Raw genomic sequence first — 21,807 nt, 5'->3', positions numbered from 1 at the left:
GGGTAGAAGAATGGGGAGGGGAGAATAAGAGAAAGTCAGGGAATTAGACAAATAGGAAAAGTCCGTTATGGTTTTACCAACAAACAAAAAGCAATTGGAGCTGTCTCAAAAAATTAAGGACAAACTGTTAACTGCCCAGATTTTCTTTCACTCGTTTCCTTAAAAAAGCAGCAGCAGCAGCAGTTCTCACTGGAGGTCCCACTGGTTGGAAAGGGAAGGCGAGGGGTGTTCTCTCCCGCTGCCCCGCCACCCCTGCGGAAAGGGTTTCTCACCCAAGCCAGTAGGTGTTAATCTGCTTAAGCCTGCCTGAGTGCGTCTGTGAGGTTGCTGGCACACGGCCATTTAGGGGTTTTGTTTCTCAGACCACAGGAGCCCATTTTTCCAGGAGTTCCACTGGCTTTTTGTTTGATAACGTCTGTTTCTAGCAGCATTCGCTCCTTCAACAACAAATTCAATGGGACAGAAATTTACTGAACACCTACTATTTGCCAGCCCCCTCTGTTGGGGATACAGGGATGAATAAGGAGCTCACGCAAAAGTAACTTCTGCATCCTCTCGGGTGATGGCGGTTATTACTGCATTGTCCTGCCGCTTGGAGTGGGAGGGGGGGCGTACGGGACAGAGAAAATCCTTGGCTTCCTTAGCGGCCCCCTTTCAGTCCCCACTGACCTCCCTGTGCTCTCCTGAGGTTCCAGGGGCTTCGAGGGTTAATTGCTTGCTGGCCGTGACTGGTTCATTGTTCTTCCCACCCCCTTCCAGTTTTGCTTAATATAGTTTAATGTTTTTCTCTTCACAGAGGCAAGATCCCTTCATTGTAGAAAAATACAGATAAGCAAAAAAGAAGGAAAAGTTTTTTGTTTTTTTAAAGATTTTATTTATTTATTTTTAGAGAGGGAAGGGAAGGAGAAAGAGAGAGAGAGAGAGAAACATCAATGTGCGGTTGCTGGGGGCCATGGCCTGCAACCCAGGCATGTGCCCTGACTGGGAATTGAACCTGCGACAGTTTGGTTCGCAGCCCACGCTCAATCCACTGAGCTACGCCAGCCGGGGTCAGAAGGAAAAGTTTTAAACCATCCTCCGTTCTACCACCTAGAGACAACCGGGTTTAATAAAAAGGCTAGTTTCAAAATTATAACAGTAACTTCACATGCAGCTCAAAATACAGAGGAGGGCCATCACATAAAATCCAGTCACCTGGGACATGATCCTTGGGGAGGGGGGTTTCCTTCCAGTCTTCTTGCAGTTGTTACAGATAATGCCAGGGGCGGGGGGGGGGGAGCATGGGGTAAATGTGCAAACTAGGAAGGGGGCCATTTAGCCATGCTGGTGGGTAAGCAGCAGTCACTTTACAGAAAAACCTGTGTAGAACTTTGTTGTCGGTAGCTAGATTACCATTGCTACTCAAATATTTCGTCCTTGGTGACAGAATCTGACTCAAGAAACTTGTCTTTCTTCCTTGGAATCTGAAAGGGGAAATCTAGAAGTTTCTACTTTAAGCGGGTATGATAGAAGAACGCCCAAATTCATGATGAAGAGTGCTTGAGTATCATTGAAAGCTATATATCTCTTTGATATATGTTATCTCAGTGAATTCTCACACTAGTCCTTCAAGGTAGATATTATTGTCCCTGTTTCAGAGATGAGGAGACAAAGGCTCATAAAGCTTAAGTGGCTTGCCCGGGGATCCTACCTGCACTCCACAGCAGCACTAGGACCCAGAGTGAGGAGACGTTATGGTAGAGTGTAAGTGGGGACAGTGTGGGGGACCAGGGTTCAGAGCCCCACTGGGCCACCCCCTCACTCTGGGACCTTGGGCAAGTTGTTTGACACGCTGTGTTTCCCCGGACTGGATTTTCCTGTGACACCAGTAGCCCAGAGTTAGTGGCAGTGTTGACATAGTGACAGTCTTAAGGACCAGACGTGGAGCCCATGGTCAGGGTGGTGTCAAGGACCCTGTCAAACAGTTCAAGGCTGCCCCTTTACGAGAGCATCTGAAGGAAATTCCTGTTTGTTCTGAATGCCAAGGGCAGCAGGCTCCCGGGCGATTTGTCTCCTATCTCATGGCCCCTAACTGGTCAGGCTTCCCTTTCAGCGCTGGCTCCTGGAAAACTCTGAGCCACGTACAAGGCTTGCCTGGAAAGAATTTATACCTTTAGAGTATGGACCTTCCTCGAATTCCTGCTTGCATGTTTTGCTCCAGTTTTGTTTTCATTTCTTCTCCCACTGCCCGGGGATGGCATTCCCATCAGGAGTGTCTGTCGTGCACTCGGCGCAGCGCCTGGTCCGTATGAGATGCTCAGTCTGTGGCGTCTCCTTTCATGCTCTGCGACTGCATTTGTGTCAGTTCACAAAAAAAGGCATTCAAACAGATTCTCCAATCTGTACAAGGGTTCAATAGGAAGTTCTCTTCAGAATAAACGCATGTATTTAAGTAGGATGCTACCTCCACAATGCTGCATTGGTATTCCTTGCTGGGTCTCTGTCACGGAGCCGGCACGGGGCCGACCCACCGGCTGCCCCCTCCTCCCGCTCTGGGCCAACACAGCTGCTCGCCTGTGCTGTGTGCAAGTGTCTGGGATGGAATGGACTGGATTTTAAAAATGAAAACCTTTTCTTTATCTTTCCAGAGGAATTTTAAGATAGAAATGATCTGCTGCAGAATATACAGGGTTGGAGAACCTAGTTTTCTCTTCTTAAAACAGGCCTCCCTTAACCAATTCTTTAAGTTTTCATTTGCCTACAAGGGGGCAGTTGAGTCCTTATTCCCTCTACTTTCTAAAATAGGTTTGATTATTTCCACTATGTCAACATTCTAGAATTTATCAGAAATTAAGTTAATGAGTTTATTGTCAAGTTATTATGAGTTTATTAAACAACATAAGCTTATTTATTATTATTAGTGATTTCTTAAATTGCCATTTTTCATTCTAACCATCTCATAAAATTCTTAAGCATCTTGAGTGCTTTTGATTTTGTCAATTTCTTTTCTCAGTCCCAGCACCTTCAAGGCTTCCAATTAAAAAGTAAATTAGTGGCATTAATAATATGTATGGAATAGGTCACGGTTAAGGCCACTGTCTTATAATCTTCAAAAAGACCTGGACAAGCAGTGCCCAATAATCTACTTATGTTTGCTTAAGGCAATTTGTTGGATCCTTAACACCTATTGAGTGTGAAGTTATTTTTCTAGGCTTGTCTGGGCTACATTGCCCAAGCTTTCTTTCCTTCTCAGTGCTCCCCTCCCCTCCCCTCCCCTCCCTTTCCCTTCCCATTCCATTCCATTCCATTTCTTCCTTTTAACAACTTTATTGAAAGTCTTTTGGCCTCCAGGCTCTGTGCTAAACACTGGGGGCAAAATAGACAAGATCCAATGTTGGGCAACATAGACAATGCCCCTGCCCCCATGGAGTTCGCAGTCCATCGGGGGTGGGGGTAGGCATTAATCAAATCACATTCATTAACTGATTAAGATGACAAACTGTGGTAGGCACCATCAATTGTGATTAGGATGACAACTGTGGTAGGCAGTGTGGGATTGGACCCCATCTGGGGTTAGGAGATAGCTTTTCTAAATTGACGTATGAAGAATGCATGGGTACCAAGGGGAATGCGAGGGTTCCGGGCCGCAGAAACAACGTGTGCAAAGGCCCTGTGGTGCTGGGAATCGTGGTACTTTGGAAAGATAGATACTATGGCTGAATGTAGAGGATGCTTCTGGTGAGGTCAGCAGGGCCAGAGGCCCATGCTTTGTAAAGACTTTGGCTTTCAGCTTAAAAGCAATGGGAGCCACTGAAATGTTTAAGGAAGAGCTGGAGGCACGAGAGCTGTACTAGGGACTGACGCATCTTGATTTTTCTCTGTAGGAGCGATGCAGTCATACACGTGGTCTCTAACGTACACAGTGACTACGGCGGCGGGGTCCCCAGCTGAAAACTCCCAACAGCTCCCCTGTATGAGGAGCACCCATGTGCCTTCTTCCTCGGTCACACACAGGATACCAGTTTATCCTCACAGAGAGGAGCATGGGTAGGTGACTTGCTTTTCAACATGATTTTAAAGAGCAGAGCTTAGTTGGTGGTTGTTTTCTCAAAGGACAGGGGGAGGAGTGCCAGCATCCGTTGAGTTCTCGCAGTGTGCGCAGCGCCACACTGGGTGGGATTGTCTTGCACAGCTCCTGCTACGGCTGGGCGAGGCGGGTGTCAGCGACCCCACTTTATAGGTGAGGAGACTGAGAGACATGGTTGATGGAGCTCAGCTCCTCTAAGTCCCGCAGCTGGTAAACGTGGGGTCCAGACTGAGCATCCGCCTGCCTCCAAAGCCTGTGTTTTTCCCTCTTCACTCCTCTAAAGTCTCCGCTGAAAACATCCATTCAGCTTTTCCCCTCGGTGGCTCCTATGCACTTGGTAGCTGTATACAGCTTCGCGGTAGGTCCCAGTCTTTTACGGCTGCTTAGAGGAAGGCTTCCCCACTTGAGAGCTGGAGGACCCTGGAGGGCGTTCATTTTGAATGGGGGTCAGGGAATCCCTGTGGGTTCCAATGGTGCTTTGGACCCTGAATAAATAAATCCTTCATTTTGCCTACATTATACAGTGATGTTGCCGCGATGAGTGAACTACACATCACTTAAAAGTGTTACCTGAATCACAGTAGCTTTTTGCCAGTATGCATTGTCTTTATCGAAAGATACAGATCTTACGATGTCTAATGTGCAGTAACTTTGAAAACGCTTATGATGTTAAAAAGGGCCCTTCATCTCAAGAAGCTGAGACTCTGCTGTGTGGGTGCAGTGAGCCTCACAAGCCAGGTCCCCACACACCAGCCCCGGGGCACCTGGGAGGAGCAGCTGAAGGAAGAGGAGCTCTTAGGTCCCTTCCTTATGGCGGCCCTGAGGGTGGGCGCAGGCCTGAGTTATCTCCACTGGTCCAGGTACCTCAGCAGTGCACCCATTATTTTTGCAGGGGGCTCTTAGAGTATTTCCCCACACATTTAGAATAGACGTTGAAAATCATTTCAGAGCGCTTTTCGATTCTGCAGGAATGGCAGAATAAACACCCATGTGGTCATATGCCAGCATCTTTGCTGTAAAGTTGAGAACAGCGACGAGCAGACCCCGTGTGTCCACAGGACTTCCTTTTGCATAGCGTGTCTTCACCCACGTGACCCTCCGAATAAGCACGTGCAGCACGTTTACAGGTGGCAGAAACGAGCAGCCCGAGGCCCCAGGGCGGGGAAAAGGGGTGGAGCCAGGCTCGGAGGCGGAGGTGGGCTCGCTGACACCTGGTTGACCCGAGCCGTGGCATCTTCTCCGAGGAGAAGGCACCGCACCCTTCCCCATCGTGGGGAAGCCGAGGCCTGAACAAGACAAAACCATAGATCTCAAAGTAACTTGTTTGTTTTCCTATTTGACTTCAGGCGATAATATTGACCTTTTAACACAACAGGAGTAGAGGCTTCCATCACTAATTGTGTTCAGCTCAGAGCTGGCTTTTGTCCCCTGAGCGCTGGCTGGGCGGTAAGGGAGATGCACCGAGGGGAGGGGAAAGTCAGCCTGGGAGTTCACACTTACCATAGCAAAGCCCCGGAGTGGAGATGGTAAGACTCAGGGGGAAAAAGGGGAAAAAATAACAGGAGAAAAAAAGGACACAAAGCAAACGAGGTTGATTTTTTTAAAGATGTCAAACTGATTTGTTCTCCCTGCTATTACTCATAATATTCAATGCGCTTAACGTGTTTCAGCTACACGGGAAGCTATAACTATGGGAGCTATGGCAACCAGCATCCTCCGCCAATGCAGAGCCAGTACCCGGCCCTTCCTCATGAGGCAGCGCTCTCTGGGCCGCTCCACTATGCCCCGTACCACAGGAGCTCTGCACAGGTGAGTTGATGGACCTGCTTGCTTGCCCAGGCCAGGTCTAGTCGATGCAACACAGTTACTAAGCACCTTCTGTATACTGTACATGCAGCCTGTGTGTCACCAAGGAGAGGATGGTCTTCTCCCCATTGTCACTTTGGTGCTTCAGTGGCTGCCCGCAATGGGTGTCAACCACATCCATGCTCCACTTCCACGCACATGGGTGCGAAGCAGTTGTCTGCAGATCTGCCCTCTCTTTGACCTCTCTGATCCCAGGATCCAATTGGCCGTGACATCTGTTGCCCTTTTTCAGGCAGCCCCCAGCAGACTGGGCCTTCGGTCCCCTTTCCCATCACTAGTCTCGTGTTTGCGGACCCTCCCCGAGTCCTGCCAGGACTGTCGTCTCGGCATCATTCCACATGGCATCTCCGTCTCCCATGTGTGTCCTTCTCAGTCCAGCCCACACACCCACTTTTACCAGAAGAGTCCTCCTGAAGTGGACCTTTCATCGTCCTCAGGCCACGCATGTCCTTGGGCCTCTCACTGTCTAACGAACCGCACCGATCCTCTGTGGCCTGGGTGAATGGAAACGGTGGTCGCACCTGTGATACCAGTGTTGGACACTCGAGTTGTCTTAGACACTGTGCTGTGCATTGGCCCCAGGCACAGCTGGTCACAATTCCATTCAATTCTGCATCTGCAGTGTCTCTGCAACCCTACTGTCCTTGCCTCAGCTCAGGTCATCATCTAACCTAGATGACGGCGGAAGCCTTCCCACGGGTCTGCATATCGCTAAACTTGTCTCACTTCTGTTCTCTCCCCTACACTGCAGCTAAAGGACGCTTGCTTTGGGGGAAAACCCAGCTGGTCATAATACTCTTTTTTGCATGTCGTCATTTTCAGAGTCGAGTTCAATTTCTTAGTGTGTCTCTCTAGACTCATTATCATCTGGCCTCTGCCTGCCTTTCTGGCCTATACATGACAGCCTCCCCCCATCCCCGAATCTTTGCTTCAGCTACACCAACCCACGTGCAGTCCGCCAGGTCTTCGCCGACATAGACGGTTTCCTCTGGCTTGGATTCTCTCTCCCAGCCCCTTCTGCTTGCGGTTCAGGACAAGCATCTCATGGTCTTTGTGGCGCTTCCTGACCCTGCCTCCTTCCTTCATCCAGGACTTTGTGAGGCTCCACTCCTCTGTCCTCGCACAGCACCCTGGGCTTTCCTCCACTGGTAACACTTCTCACACTGTTACCATCGCTGACTTTCCTGACTCCCACGGGAGACCCCAGAGCTCCTTGAAGGCAAAGTTAAGTCTAGCGCCCCCAGCTCATAGGACAAGAACACCAGAAAGAACAGTGTGTCGTGTGCTGAGTACTTTACGCCTCATCATGGCAACCCTTGCAGAAAAGAAAGAGTCACTTGCCCAAGGATTTGAACCCAGACAGTGGGTGACTAGCTGCCCAAGCTTTTAAGCACCGCCCTCTGTTGCCCCTCGTATATGGGCATTGTCGGAGCATTTATGGAGCAGATGAGCAAACAGGAGGTGGGGTCAGCATGAACAACAGTGTGGTGCGCCAAGGACGCCCACCTGGTTCTGCAGGCGTGGGAGCGGCGGGGGGTTTGTGAGCCTGGGAGTGGCAAGATGAGAGCTACGCTTAAGAAAGAGAGCCCTGGCAGCACCGGAAGCATGAACCAGAAAGGGCGCTGGTAGAGGCAGGACGTGAGCTAGGGCCGAGGCCGCGATTACATCAGCTGTCAGCACACAGACTGGCCTCGGAGGGAGGGCACCGAGGAGAATGTATCCACGATACTCGGCACTTGGGGCAAACAGGGCTCTGTTTTGATTTCCATCTGCAGTACCGGGGGGAGCCCTAGTATAATCCCCAGACAAGCCAAGAAGTTAATTCCACTAAATCACCCCCTGGGGCATTCATTATAGATCTCCAACTGCGTCACACAGAGATGCCACCTCCTTAGATACTGCTTCTCTCGGGAGAAGGGTCTGTGCTCCTCTCTGTGATCCGCCAAGTGACTTAGAGCTGTTGCTGCTGCTGTGGACTCGGTCACCCTTAACACAGCATCGACAGCTCATTCATTCACTCATTCACTCATTCATTCATTCACTCCTCAAACCACTGTCAGGTGCCTGCTGTGTAGCAGCCACTGCTGTAGCCTCTGAGAATACAGTGGAGAATGAGACAGCAACGTGCCTGCTGTGGGGGAGCTGACGCTCCAATGGGAGACACGAGACTGAACAGCAGTGGGGAGATGAAGCTAACACTCCAAGCCCCAGCACCCGACATTATCTGCCCCCTTCCTTCACTCCCTCGTAACCTCCTCATGAAATTTCTGCAGCTGGTTATCTGGGGGTAATATTTTTAAAGCCATTGCTGTATAACAAAATCCTGGGTCTCCCAAAGGCCACGTGGTCCCCGGTGATCTGCAGCATCTGCTCTAGAAACCACCGGAGTCCGCTATTGGAACGCCCCCATTTGAGAGTGGGCTTAATAGACAGAAGGGCCGAGAACCAAATGAAAGCCCAGGGAGGAGCCCTTTGAACCCAGACGATGTCTTCTTGTGAGGTGACAGGTCCGTGGCTGGTCTCTTCCCCACCGTGCCCTGTGGCCCTCGGACAAAGGCTCGGACAACCTCTGACCCCACCACACACACACACTCACACTCACACTCTGTACTCCGCAGTCTCCATTTAGAAAGCGGGGTGGGGAGAAGTTAATTTTATCACATCTCTACCAGGTTGATGAGTGAGGTCAGTGCTTCTGGAGAAGGCACTGTTTAAGACACAGAATCTTCTGTTTCTCATTAACATTTATGCATCAAGCACCATTTTAGGCACTTGCAAGTACGCTTAGTTCTCAGAGCAAGGCATTTTCCTCTAGTTTTTCAAGCTGGGGAAAAGGCCTCAGAAGGTAACCAGCCCCCGGGTCATGCATCCAGTAAGTGGCAAGCAGCCCCAAGTGCAAGTGCTCCTGCTCTCCGCCCCAAGCCCCTGAACACTGCACCGGTGTGTGTTTTGGAAGGTGGGAGGGAAATTCAAGCGGTTACTGCAGCTATTCTCAGTAAGTTTCAAGTTTCCGGAGAGAAGACTCACACAGCCAGGATGACCTTCCTTCTTTCCTCTCCTGGTGCTCTGGCTTAAGGTTGAGCATCTAGGGGAAAATCCAGGGCAGGGGTAATTAGTTTTAGCTTTCCAGAGCAGAGGGCAAACTGTTCCAGTCCTGAGTACTGCCTATCATGCTTCATTTTATCGGATTCACTGGTACAGCAGTCCGAGTTGAAGAAAAATTGCAGTTGTGGAATATGGCTAGAAATGCCATTGGTCATCAGCTCAAACTAACTTGTTGGCTTGGCCAAAAAGTTCGTATGGTTTTTTTTCCGTAAAATAAAAGACACATGTTTCATTTGCACCAATAACTTTATTGATTTGGATGTTTTGAGTGTGTCGGCTACGTTCCACTATTGGCTTCTGTGGGTAGCGGCCAGGGGTGCTGCTGAACATCTTCCAATGCATAAGGCAGCCCCGCAGCAAAGAGTTATTTGGCCAAAATGTCAATAGTGCCAAGAAACTTCACAAACCACCTTTGACACGTTTGATCAGTCACAGCACCTTCTCCATATGCTGCCCAAGTCTTTTTTTGTGTTTCAGTCGCATTTTTACCTTTCTTGAAATAATAAAGCATCATACACTGAAAATGTTGCCTATTCCATCTTGACTATTAAAATGCAAAGATTCACCAATTTTGATGTTTTCTTTTAATGCACACTGATATGACAGTTGTCACAATACAATCTAACAAAATTGTTTCAAATAAAGTTAAAGACAACTAAGCACTACTAGAGCCACTGTACAGAAAAAAACATAATGGATTTTTTGGCCAACCCAATACATACCCACCAGGTTTGCCTTACAGGACTGATACAACACACCTGTGAGGTGCAATCATGGTATGCATCCCAGCCCTTCCACAGTCAGAGTAATCGGTAGTCATTTGTTTTCCGAGATAGAGTATATGTGTGCCTTTGCTTATACTGCTGATTGGCACAACACGTCCTTTCTTTCTGGGTAATACGAAGGTAAACCTCCAGCCCTACTTGAATTCTTATAATTTCTGAATGAGCAAGTCCAGGTGAATGAGGCTTCACAGTGTACGGTTTACATTATTTCAGACAAACACGCTTGTTGCAATGCTGCTGCCCCTGGTCACATCAGAGCAAGTGAACAAGGGATCTTGTCAGCTGCACCTTCCCAGGTTCCCCTTCTCGTGCCTGACCCCAAAGAGAAAACAAACCAGACCCAGTACACAGCTACCAAATAGTTCTCCGAGCCTCATTCAACATGTGTTCGTGGAACGTGCACCCTTTCCGCAGCCATGAGTGTAAGCTGGGAATGTAAACTTGAGCTCAAAAGCCATTTGATCAACCCGAAGCCATGAGACTGGAAGTACACATAGAGGGGACTGGGGTGCTGTTCTTCATTTCTCCTCCGGATGGCCAAGGCCCCGCCTTGCCCACCCGCCAGTCACTCAGCTCCCACAGAACCTCTGTCTCAACCCAGATCGGCTCAGGGCCAGTGGGTCCGCCGCTGTCTCCGAGTTTGCTTAGGGGGCTCTGCTCTGGGATTGCATCCTGAGCCGAAGAGAAGAGAAACCGGTTAGCCCTAGTGGTGCAGGATCTCCGATGCCGGAGCCAGGCATCGTGGGTTCAAATCACTGCTCTGCCTCTGATTAGTGCAGTGCTGCAATGCCCTCGTGTGAAAACTGGGGATCGTTATGGGACCTGTTTCACAGGGGTGTTGTGAGGTGTGAGTTCACAGAGGTTAGAACAGGGGCCTGGTTCGTGGTGAGCACTATTTGTGTGTATTATTGTTTTCCTTTGTAACAACACAGTTTTATTTTGTGGAATTATGAATTAATATCTGCCTCCCAAACCATACCAACTCTGTGAGGGCAGGGGCCAGGCCAGGTCCTTTTATTCTGACCATTATATTCCCCAGACCCCAGCACGACCTTGCCCCTTAGTGGGTACTCAGTATATACCTGTCAATGCAATGAATGAATGAAATGAGTGGATGCTCTGGCACTTCTGTCATTCTTACTCTGGCACTAAGTTGCCATGTGACCTCCGGCAGGTCATTTCCCCTCTCGTGACCTCAATTCCCTCGTCTAAAAATGAGGGCAGGTAGGACCAGATGGTCAGTCACGCAGGCTCTCCCTTCATTAATGGACCACGGTGTTACAATTCGAGGAAGACGATTCATCATAGCTAACATGATCCGAAAACTCACTTCATGGGTGTTCTAAGTGTTTCACACGTAGGCCCCCCGTTACTCCTGACCCTCAAAGCTCCAAGGTTCGGTGGGGGGAGCCGCACCCTCCTCCAGCAGGGCTCAGAGGAAGCCTGTGGGGGGGGGGCGGCGGGGGGCCCTCAGGCAGAGCCTCAGTGCGGTGAGAGCCGCCTTTCATAGGAAAACAGTTTGTGCTCCGGACTAGGCCACCTTTCACCCCTTGCTGAAGCAGCAGCCCAGTTGGTAAGGGTCAGGGATAAAGGGCTCATTCTTCCCTCTCCAAGTGCAGGAAAGTCAGCCCTTGGTGTGGGGAGTCGTTGCTTAAAATAGAATGGCCTCACATGGTTGCGGGGAGGCCCAGAGTCCGTCACAGCTGGGACGGACCTCGGCCTCAGCCCTGGGCCCGAGCCTTCGACAACTTATGTACACACGCGCGTGCACGCACACACGCGTGGCCGCAACCACACCTCCCTCACCTCTCTCACGGGGTAGGACCTGGTTGGTGACTCGGCTCCCTTTCAACACTAATAGCAATAGCGTGCGATCTGACCCAGAAAATAGGAACTTCCTGTTATGGGCCCTCAACAAAAAGCGCCTTTATTCGGGGCAGAGCTCCGGGGACCCCAAGGTTTGTGCCCGGCGGGCCGAAGGATCCCGCGTGAAACCGGATGTGAAGTGTGAAAGGTGAGGCGGGCGCCACGGGCCGGCCCGGCTGCTGCCCGCGGGCTGAACAGAAGCTCCATTGGAGGCGAGGCAGCGGGCCCTCCAGCCTGTCCTCTCTCAATGGTCTCTTCACCGCGGGGAAAACGAGTCCCTGACTCATTTGCAATTAGCTGACCTAACGGGACAGAATTTTCCGTGCCGGCTTCTGTGCTAACAGAATTGTATTGTCACATTAGAGATATTTTGAGCCAGTCTCATTTCCAGGCAATTACTCTTTTGAGTCTGTGACACAACCCCTGGGCACAGCTGCGTCCAGGGTCCTCGTTTAGGCACAAAAGCCATACTCTCTTGGGCTCTGAGGGTGGGAGCTTCCAACTCGGGACAGTGACGTTTTACCTACACCAGCCAAGCCAGGGAGGGCTGACGGAAGCAGCAAGTTGGGGCCTGGTCAGAATTGCAAGGACCCCGTGGCCCTGGGCGGGTGGCTCAGCTGGGTGGAGTGTCGTTCCCTATGCCAAAAGTTTGAGGGTTCGATTCCCAGTCAGGCCATGTACCCAGGTTGCGGTCGATGCTCAGTCAGGGCGTGTGCAGGAGGCAGCTGATGGATCCCTCTCTTTCTCTCTCTCTCAAAAAGAAAATAAGAATGATGAACCATGTCCTTAGGTGAGGATTAAAAATAAAAAGGCCTGTGGTGGTAGGGGAGGAGGGAGCTGAAGGGAAAGGTGACGGAGAGGCTCCCTCTCCCATGCGACCCAGAGGCGGGCCAGGCAGACTGCAGTGGGGAAACGCGCCGTGCCAGGCCTGGGTTTCCACGCCAGCTCTGCCACCAGCTTGCAGTGTGACTTTGGGAATATGGTGGCGAACATGAGAATGCCCCACCAGGAGCTTACGAAAGAGACGGTTTCCAAGAAGAAGGGTAGCATTCTGACCGGAGCAGCCGAGGGTGGAGCATGGAGCTTCTTGAGACAGGATGTCCAGGAACGTCCACCTGAGGAGGTGGCATTTGAGCTAAGATCTGAAGAGTGATAAACAGGCCAGCCTGCACGGGGCCTGGGGGTGGTGGGTAGGGTGGTAAAGCAGTATCCAGGGTGGAGGAAATGATAGGACAGAATTCCCCGAGATGGAACCAGCTTGGCATGCCGCCGGGCCAGAGAGGGCGCTGGGGAGAGCACCTCGAGGCGAGGTGACGTGCGTCCAGGGGGCTTACTTGAGAGAGAATATCAAGAGGCGAAAGCAACTCTTTGAGAAAATTAAAAGACTGTTTTGTAATATTCCTCCACATCAGGTGTTTACTACCTGGGACCTTGCTTTCTTGAGCAGGGCCCAGTCTCACCGTGGCCCTTCTGGGACGCAGAGAGGGTCCCAGGCTGGCTAGCACTGCACAGCTCAGGCCCGAGTCCAACGTGGCTGCCACACCGACAGCGTCCTGTGGCTTCGCCCAGCGGGTACCTGGGTGTGCTTAGTGTTTCTGATCTGACTGGGGATTATGAAAGCCTTGGTGTGCTGTCAGTAGTCACCCTGGCAACAGCCCTTGGTGCCTTCTCCTGTAAGTTCCCAGACACCACCTACACCCTCCTCCCTCTTTCCTACCTATTCTTTGACTGCAAAGTGGCTGCACTTTGCTACGCAGGGCACGCTGTCCTCGGTAGGACAGGCTCTCTCTACTAGAAGCTGCATCGGTCCTTCCCGACCCGTGAATCGCTGGTGTTCTTCCCATGGATCGGGTCGAACAGCCTCTCCCCCCGCTTCCCTCGGGCTCCCACTCAAAAGAGGCAGAACCGTTTCCTTTGGCTCCCTCGACTGCGAGCAGCAGCCATTGTTGTCATAACCTCTTCTCCGGCTGTCTGGGCTTCAGCCTGTCTGTCTCCCTCACAGGAGGCAGCCTCCCACCTAATCCCTCGGGACTCCACTCTCCAACTGTCAGGGAAGACAGATGGGGAGCAGAAGAATTCACGCATTCACACACACTCTCTCTCCCCTACCCGTGGTCCTCGCCATCCTTGGTGCCTGGCTCCTGTCCTTGGTGGGGTGGCCCTTAGCACAGCAAGGAAATCTTTGTGTGTGGACTGGCCAGCAAGCCGGGAGCCTCCCAGCTCCTCCCCTGTCTCCCCTCTAATTGTACTGAAGGTCTTATTTGCATAGCTGTCTTGGGAACTGAAAAAAAAATGCAAAGAAGCAGGCCTTCACAGGCACTTTTCTTATCTCTAATTCTTTCTAGAACTTCTTCCCCTCTTGGAGCTAGCAACACCTGCTTCCCTGACCTGCACAAAAGCCCACATCCCCTCCCCTCTCAGTGGGCTTATCTTGACTCCTTCCACATCCACACGCCCCAAGCCCAGTAATTTGCCATTTCCTGCTTAAATATCTTCCAGGACTCCCGTGAATATGAACCAAAATGATAGATGTTCTTCAAATGACAGAATAACCTTTTGAAGCTGTTCACTTGCTTCTTCTTCAAAAGCCTGCGTTTAGGCTGCAGTTCGCAATTGAATTCCACTGTAAATGCTATTTTTAATGATATCATTGTGTTTTAATTGGCAGTACTGTTCTCTTGGGTTGATGGAGTAGGACCTATCACATCACCATAACTAACGAGAAAACAACCATCCATCCATACCTACCTGGCATGTCCTCGTGTTCTCACTCTCTCGCTCTCTCCCAGTCTCTCTCTCATGCGCACACTCTCTCCTGTGGCACTCCTGGATGCCCAGAAGAGCCATTCCTCCTTTGGGGTTTGACTTCCCAGGACATTCTGGATTAAGGCACAGAGTCCGTGTTACCGGCTGAGTGCACACCAGCCCGACTCTGGCTCAGAAGCCCTTGCTTGGCGTTTCCCCTGCTGGATATTCCGTAGACCAGGTTCAGCCTCTCAGAAGTTCACTGACTTCCCTCCCATCGAGTTTCACTAATAGCCTCTTAAGAATTGCAACTTGAGACAAACCGTGAACGTGACTGATATTGCGTATGTGTAACTTCAAGCTAATTCTAACTTTGTGGAATTTCTTTCCCCTCAACAAGTACCCTTTTAATAGCCCCACTTCCCGGATGGAACCCTGTTTGATGAGCAGTACTCCCAGGCTGCATCCTACCCCCGTCACCCCCCGATGGCCAGAGGTGCCCACGGCCAACACGTGCTACACAAGCCCGTCCGTGCACTCCACGAGGTATGGAAACTCTAGTGACATGTACACACCCCTGACCACGCGCAGGAATTCCGAGTATGAGCACATGCAACACTTTCCCGGCTTTGCGTACATCAACGGAGAGGCTTCCACAGGATGGGCTAAGTGACTGCTCTCATAGGAATCCGTATTTAATATTAATAAGTATTAATAATAATAATAAACCCATCTCCCCTCGAAGATCTTATCTCTATACATTGTAACGTGTGAACCATTCCTAGGCGTCCATTTTCCTCGCGAACAAGAGGCTGGGATTCAGTGTGGCATGAACAAACTTTAGTTCAGAAACAGGACTCACTCGGCGTCAGTGAGATGGGGGTCCCGCAGCCAAGCCAGACTTGACTTCCTACAGAGCACTATCCTGGGCAGGCCAGTCCGTGCCTTTTCCCTTTGTTCCATGACCACTTGCTTTGTGTTGGCGACCACTCCCTGTAAGTTACTTATTTTCCTGTTGACAAAAGCTCTTTAGTCTTTAAGGATGGATACTGGAGACAGAATCTGGTTTGTGTTCTTGGACGGGCACATAATTGACCAAGAGCATGCACCTTGCATCTGTCACCTTCCTGTACAACGAACAGCCCTCAGCTGTGTTCTGCACGCCCCCTCTTCCTGGTGGCACTTCGCGGGGCACCAGGGCTGAATGGAGGTGTCTGGAAACGCGAGATTCCCTGTTACGCTCCTGTCCGTCGCAGTGCCTAACCCGTTTTGGAATGTAAGCACTGTCTGGAGGGAAAGAAGAGGCCTGTTCTGTATGCCTTAAGTTGGTTGAAGTTTGTAGGGGACCAGCTCTTCTACACACAAGTATTTGTCCTAAGTTTGCACAATGGCTAGTGTCAGCAGAAGGCAGGGGAGGGGTTCTTTACCGTTCTGTGAGAATGTAGACATACAGCGTTGAGTGCCACACTCTGCTGTGTTAACGTTGTGAAACTGGATGGACCAAGCTTCAAAGTGTGAAAACGACTTTCACAGTTCCTTCATAAGACTATAATAATTTCCGACACTTTGATAGAAAAAAAATATTTCAAAGCTGTGCCTTTGAGCCTATACTATACTGTGTATGTGTGGAAATAAAAATGTATTGTACTTTTGGAAAATTTTTTCTTAGGCATTTTTCTGTCAGATTTGTAGCAATTTGTGAGGTTTGTTAGAGCTTAACATAGGTTTTCTTTCTGTATTATAAAAAGCACCAAGCAATTATGGTGGACCTATTACCCTATGGGTAAGAAATAAATAGAAATATGACATCGGATGTTTTAGCAATTGTTCTGTAAATAAAATCTTTGATCACACCCACTCAGTGTGATAATCATGTCTACGGCTAAAATGGAAATAGTTTTATCTGTACAGTTGTGCAAGATATGAATGGTTTCACACTCAAATAAAAAGTATTGAAATGACCAGCTTCTTCATTTTGCGTCTGACGTGACCTCTGTCTGTGTGGGTAATACAGACACCACTCCGGATGCTTAGGGTGTAAGCAGGTGAAACAGAACTAAGTGGTGCTGTATGGTGGTGCTTTATCCAGGTCAGCACCATCTTGTCATGAAACCAGCAGCAGGATTCGGACAGGCCCCACGTGCCGTCCTCGGCAGCAGGTCAGCACCTGCAGCCTGGCTGAGGGCTGCAGGGGAGACCAGCTCTGCACACGAGGACTGAAGTTTGCACGACGACTGACGCCAGCGAAGGGCAGGGCCCTTTCAGCTCTCGAAGGGAATGTTGCTCTTCGACGCCAGCGTCATTAAGGGGTCCCCCGGTCCTCGGTTCAATATGCTTTAATGATCACTGCGTGTAAAGACATTTCAAGTGCAGCGCTTTAAATGCTAATAAACTTCTGGGACAGCACAAGTAACAGTGCTGAATACTTAATAAGCATCAACGAATTCTTCTCCAGCACTGCATTTTGATTCAAGGGCTGAGGACTGAGGGTATAAAGGCAGCATGTTTCAATGTTTTGCCCAAACTTTAAGAGTTTGGGAGCTATGAGAGAGAGTCAGAGCCAAAGAGTTCCAGAAATGGCAGTAGTGATATGTTAACTAAAAGGCACGAGAATTTGACAACTCAATTTGCTGCATTTTGAAAGATTTATTTTTAAAACCAAGCTCTTACTTGCTGTTACATAACATACTTACACCTGAAAGTGGTTTTAAGATGAAAATGATATATTTTACATAGCATCCCCTTAAAAATTGAGCTACACTGATCTGCCAAAAGAAAGTGGGTGCTGGGTTTCACACTCTGAAGGTAAATTATTTGGTCTTTTGGCCATGATCCACGAGTTGGCTTTCTACGAGGAAAGGACGGGAGAGTGAAATTTCAGATTCGGTCACTGCACAGAGCAGACCCGAGGACAAGCAGGCGTCTCGTGCTGCAGCAGTCCAAAGCTAGCGCTCCAGAAATGAAGGGGTGGAGTGAGTTTGACTTTTGCCTTACTAATCACAAAAAAATAAAGCCATTGCCAAATTCCCTAGTCAGGTAGCAGCAGTACATAATAACACCCATATACAAGTAACAGCCAAAAGCTCACTGAAGGCACAGATCTTTATGCAAAAACAGTCCCAATCAACAAGGGCCTGAATCCCAGAGTCTGAAGTGCTCACTCCAAGAACTTGGCAGGGGAGACGACGTGTGCCCCCTCCTCCCACCCGGCCAAGAGCTGGGAGCCTCCGGGCACTCTCTCCAGAGCACAAGGGACCCATGTCTTGGGAGGTGAGTGTACTGCCGATGCTCCCAAACGTTCTCCACCTTCAACTTCAGAGCCGAGAAGGATCTGATTAGGAAAAGACAACAGCTGCTGGGAGCTCCCTGCCTCAGACGCACCTTCTCTCCCTCTCCGATGGCTCCTACCCCGTCACCAGAATGGGAACGGGCAAGGTTGGCAGCTGGGAGTGGGGCCAGTCACTTGTCAGAGGAAGAACAGAAAAGTCTTGGCAATAAAGGGACACTTCCCTCTTTAGGACTCTTTCTGAAAAGGACTCTGCCAGCTTGAAGCTGGCTGGAGTCATGAACAGCAGCCAGGATGGCTCACCCACGTTGCAGGCCTGTGGCGTCCTAGGCATCCAGCCTGCTGTGTCCTTTGTCAGGCCTCTAGGATACCCCAGGTCTGAAAAGAAAGGGAATCTGCGGCCCCTCTGAGACAGCAACCCAGTCACAGGCCAATCAAAACAGTGCCATTGGGTATGCCCAACCTAAATGGGGAGAGGGGCTCAAATCGTGGAAAGAGAACTGAAAGGAAGCCTTGGCTTCACCACCACGTGACCTTGGGAGGGTCACCTCCCCTGCTCTGGACCTCAAGCAGGCATGTTATATGACTATGACATCCCAATTATAGTTGGTGTGCTGATGGCCCTGGGCCGGCAGATCCGGGTGAGGAGGGTGGATGGCTTAAGGAAAACAAAGGACGGACTGGCAGCTGGGCAGTGATTCAGGAAGACAGCCACAAGAGGGAAGGCGACGGCTCCACCAGCTGGCGCCCCAAACAGCCTGAGGTTCGTGCCCATGAGCTCGGCCCATATACCCGCACCACCATCACCGAGCAACATTCCGCCCACTTCCTCGTGCCCAGCCCCACCCACTCCCACACAGATCTGGGTAGTAGTCTTCTGATATTTTCCCCGTCTTTCCAGATTTGTCCCTAGTATTTGCTTTAAAGTAATGTTAATCAAAATGTCTCATGTGAACCTGGAGGAGAGCAAAAACAGGCTATTTGCCCCAGCTTCTTGCATTTCTTAAAGGAAGGATAGCAACATTTTTTTTTAACCCTGGAAGGGGATAGTAAAAATACTCCCGTTATTGCAGGGGAAAGGGTGTGGGGCTGGGTTACTGTAGGTTTCCTGAGGCATAGCGTTCAGACTTACTCAAGAACCTAAAGAATGCAAATCATTACTGGAAGCTTAAGAGAAAAAGAAAAGGATAGATGTACTGCCTTTAACACATGGTAGAATCGAGGTTCATTCCTAGTTCCGCCAGAGATGTTTTAGAAGGGGCACTCCTGCTCCAGGGAGGATTGGACTTCAGTGGTTGGTTCTCAGCCCTGGCTGCCTGTCAGCATTACGTTACCCACTTTTTGAACTACTGATGCATACGGTCCCACCCCCAGTAAATAACTGACCTGGAATAGGACCCAGGGCATCAGATTGGTTAAGCTCCCCAGGTGATTCTAATACGCAGCCAAAACTGAGAAACACGAACCCTTGCACCTTGAAGTAGTACTAAGATCCAGAGATGGCTATTCCCTGCCCTTGCACTTCAGGGTTTGTTTTTTTTTTTTTTTTTACTTTTTTAAATTTTATTTTAATCATTGTTCAAGTTCAGGGTTTTTTTTTTAACAGGGTTCCAGTCTGTCCAGAGTGGAGAAGAGTGGCAATCCCCAATAACCTACACCAGTGATTTGCAACTGGTGCGCCACAGGAGTTTTTAAAACACGCAACACCTGACTACCCAGGGGCACTGACCCCTTTTCCCTTAGATTGTCAAAAACAAAACAAAACAACCCCAGCCAACACAACAGCCACCGGTGTGAATGAATCATAATTATACCTATTTTTGTCAGCGCAACAGAAAATATATTTTTCTGACGTTCCGTAGAATTTTAGTAATTGATCCATGTGCCCCATGAGATGAAAACGGCTGCAGATCGCTGACCTGCGCTGCTGACAGTGTCCCTGCAGCCGACGACCTCTCCCTGCCGGCACGGTGTTGCCGGCCTTTCAGGCCAGCCCACCTCCCTGCCACTGTCTAACCTGGCCCTTCTCTCCTTCAGTGCCTTGGAAGTCTCCCAAACTAAGCCAGCTTGGACACAGCCCTTGTGGTTTCCTCTTCTTCGGAGGAGGTCAGAACCTTTTGTGCTTCGTCAGCCTCCTCCCTGAAGCTCTCTCCCCGTTCCTCTGCCTGCACCTCAATCCCCCCCCCCACCACCTTCTCACCCCCATATTTTGCTGCTGCTGGTGTAGGTGGGACGGAAGACGTGGGCCCCAAGAGTTGAGAAAAGAGCTGTTGCTAGGAAAGGGGTGTGGGTGAAGAGAGGGGGTGGTGGGAGAAGTAGGGCTCCCCGGTTTGATTCCTCCCTTTGTCATCAGAAATGCCTCAGGAGCTAAAACCAGTTGTTTAAGAACTATTATGAAAACCCATGAGGTCCGACCGGGGCAGCAGGGGCGAGAGAAGCAGCTCAGAGACAGCTGCAGTGCTAATATTCGGTATTTATATTAGTCCCCTGACAGCCGGGAAAGAGTGAATTCCCAGGGAACTGCCAAGCTGTGCCCCCGCCAGGAATGGCATCCAGGACCTCCTGGCTCGTGCTACACCTTTCAAGGAGGATAAACTGCAAACATGTCTTCCCAAGAACTGGAGTGCAGCCAAAGCCGAGAATCTTTAAATGGGGAGAACCAGACACACTTCCCCCTCCTCACTCTCGGCGACGTCGGTGTGGCACCTTTCTGAACCAGATCTGCCTGAGGCCGCAGAGGCTCCACTTCTCGGGGTCAGCTATGCACCCGCACATCAGAGACATCGTCTCCACTTCTCCCAACCTCCTGGCGCCCCCCCCCCGCCCCCCCACCCCGGGAGTGGTATCATCGTTTCCGCTTACAGGTGCAGGAATGCAGGCTCGGAGCAGTTTAGTGCTTTGCCCAGAGGCACACGGGAAGTGGGAGGAGAGCTGGGGCCTGAGGAAAAGCTTCACTGCTCCAGAGTCGGTGTCCTTCGTGCGACAGCACGCTGCCTCCTTCCTATGTTTGCTTCCACCCACCCCGCCCCCGTTCCTCTCTCCTAATCGGCTTGGCAGTTTTTAAATCAATCTTGACCATGGTCGTAAGGACCTACTGGGGCTGAAGAATTTCCCAAGTTCTGGGAAATTCCGATGTAGCGAATGAAGACTGTTCCCAAGCTGGGCACCAGGCCGTCCCCCCACGCGCGAGGTGGCGCGCCGCTCGCTGTAAGCTAACAGCAGACTAGCTCTCCCTCTATCATTCCCCAGGGTACCTACAAACCATTATCGAGGATCAAGATTTGGTCATTCCGTAGAGAAACAGGAACAAAAGAAAATCAATAATAATGGGGAAAAAAACCAAAACAGGCCACAGGAGGATTTTTATTACCAGGTCGATAAAAAGCTCTGCAGGGGAGGTGCAATGAGCCAAGTATTCACTAGAATGAAGTCATTTGAGGGGGGTGGGTGCGGGGTACTGGCTACCTCTTGCTGTTCAGGTCACTACCCTTTGACAGCGGTGGCCTCTGACCTCAACAGGCCTACAATTCTGTTTCGACTGACCCTGAAACCCATGAAATTCAGATGTAGGCACTGCCCAAAAGTTGAGATAAAGCTGACTAATATGGGAAAAGCTCCCGGTATGTGCCCCCAGCTGAAAGGGGCTGGCAGTTCTTTGGCCGTAGATGCAATTCATTCTGTCTTCCTCCTTTCAGGGAAAAGCTAATCCTTCACAGGCAACTCAAGGGGAAGACTAAAATGTGTTGATGATGAATGGCAATAATCCTTTGTCTACTGCCACCTCCTTCTAGGGTTGAGCCTTAAGAGTTTAATCAAATGCTGGTAAGTAAATTAATGCTTTACTGCATAAGGAGTTAAGAAGCGGTGGGAAGAAGGGGTATGAGGATATCTTTCCTCTTACATGTGCATCTCAAAAGTTTAATTGCAAAGACTGATTGGTGTGTGTGTGTTGTTTTAGACTCCTTATTTACACACACACACACACACACACACACACACACACACACAGCAGTCGCTATACCCAAAGTGTCTTATGTCAAAGCATGGCAATGTTAAAGACATTAACTCCATGTTTAAAGACCAAAGCA

General features: G+C 50.1%; 1 protein-coding gene across 2 annotated transcripts in view; it reads left to right on the top strand.

The window, feature by feature from the left end:
• RFX4 (regulatory factor X4) overlaps window positions 1-16,343 on the top strand; it is a 133,783-nt gene extending 117,440 nt beyond the window's left edge. For both annotated transcript variants that reach the window (XM_045826555.1, XM_045826553.1), the window contains exons 16-18: window positions 3,864-4,026; window positions 5,737-5,875; window positions 14,834-16,343. In XM_045826555.1, the coding sequence (XP_045682511.1) occupies window positions 3,864-4,026; window positions 5,737-5,875; window positions 14,834-15,106 (575 nt within the window). In that variant the 3' untranslated portion in view covers window positions 15,107-16,343. The remainder of the gene's footprint in view (window positions 1-3,863; window positions 4,027-5,736; window positions 5,876-14,833) is intronic.
• Window positions 16,344-21,807: the final 5,464 nt, after the last annotated feature.

Source organism: Phyllostomus hastatus, unplaced genomic scaffold, assembly GCF_019186645.2.
Source record: "Phyllostomus hastatus isolate PE091 unplaced genomic scaffold, TTU_PhHast_1.1 phas_scaffold_755, whole genome shotgun sequence".
NCBI lineage: Eukaryota > Metazoa > Chordata > Mammalia > Chiroptera > Phyllostomidae > Phyllostomus > Phyllostomus hastatus.
This window is presented reverse-complemented; position numbering and strand designations above follow the sequence as displayed.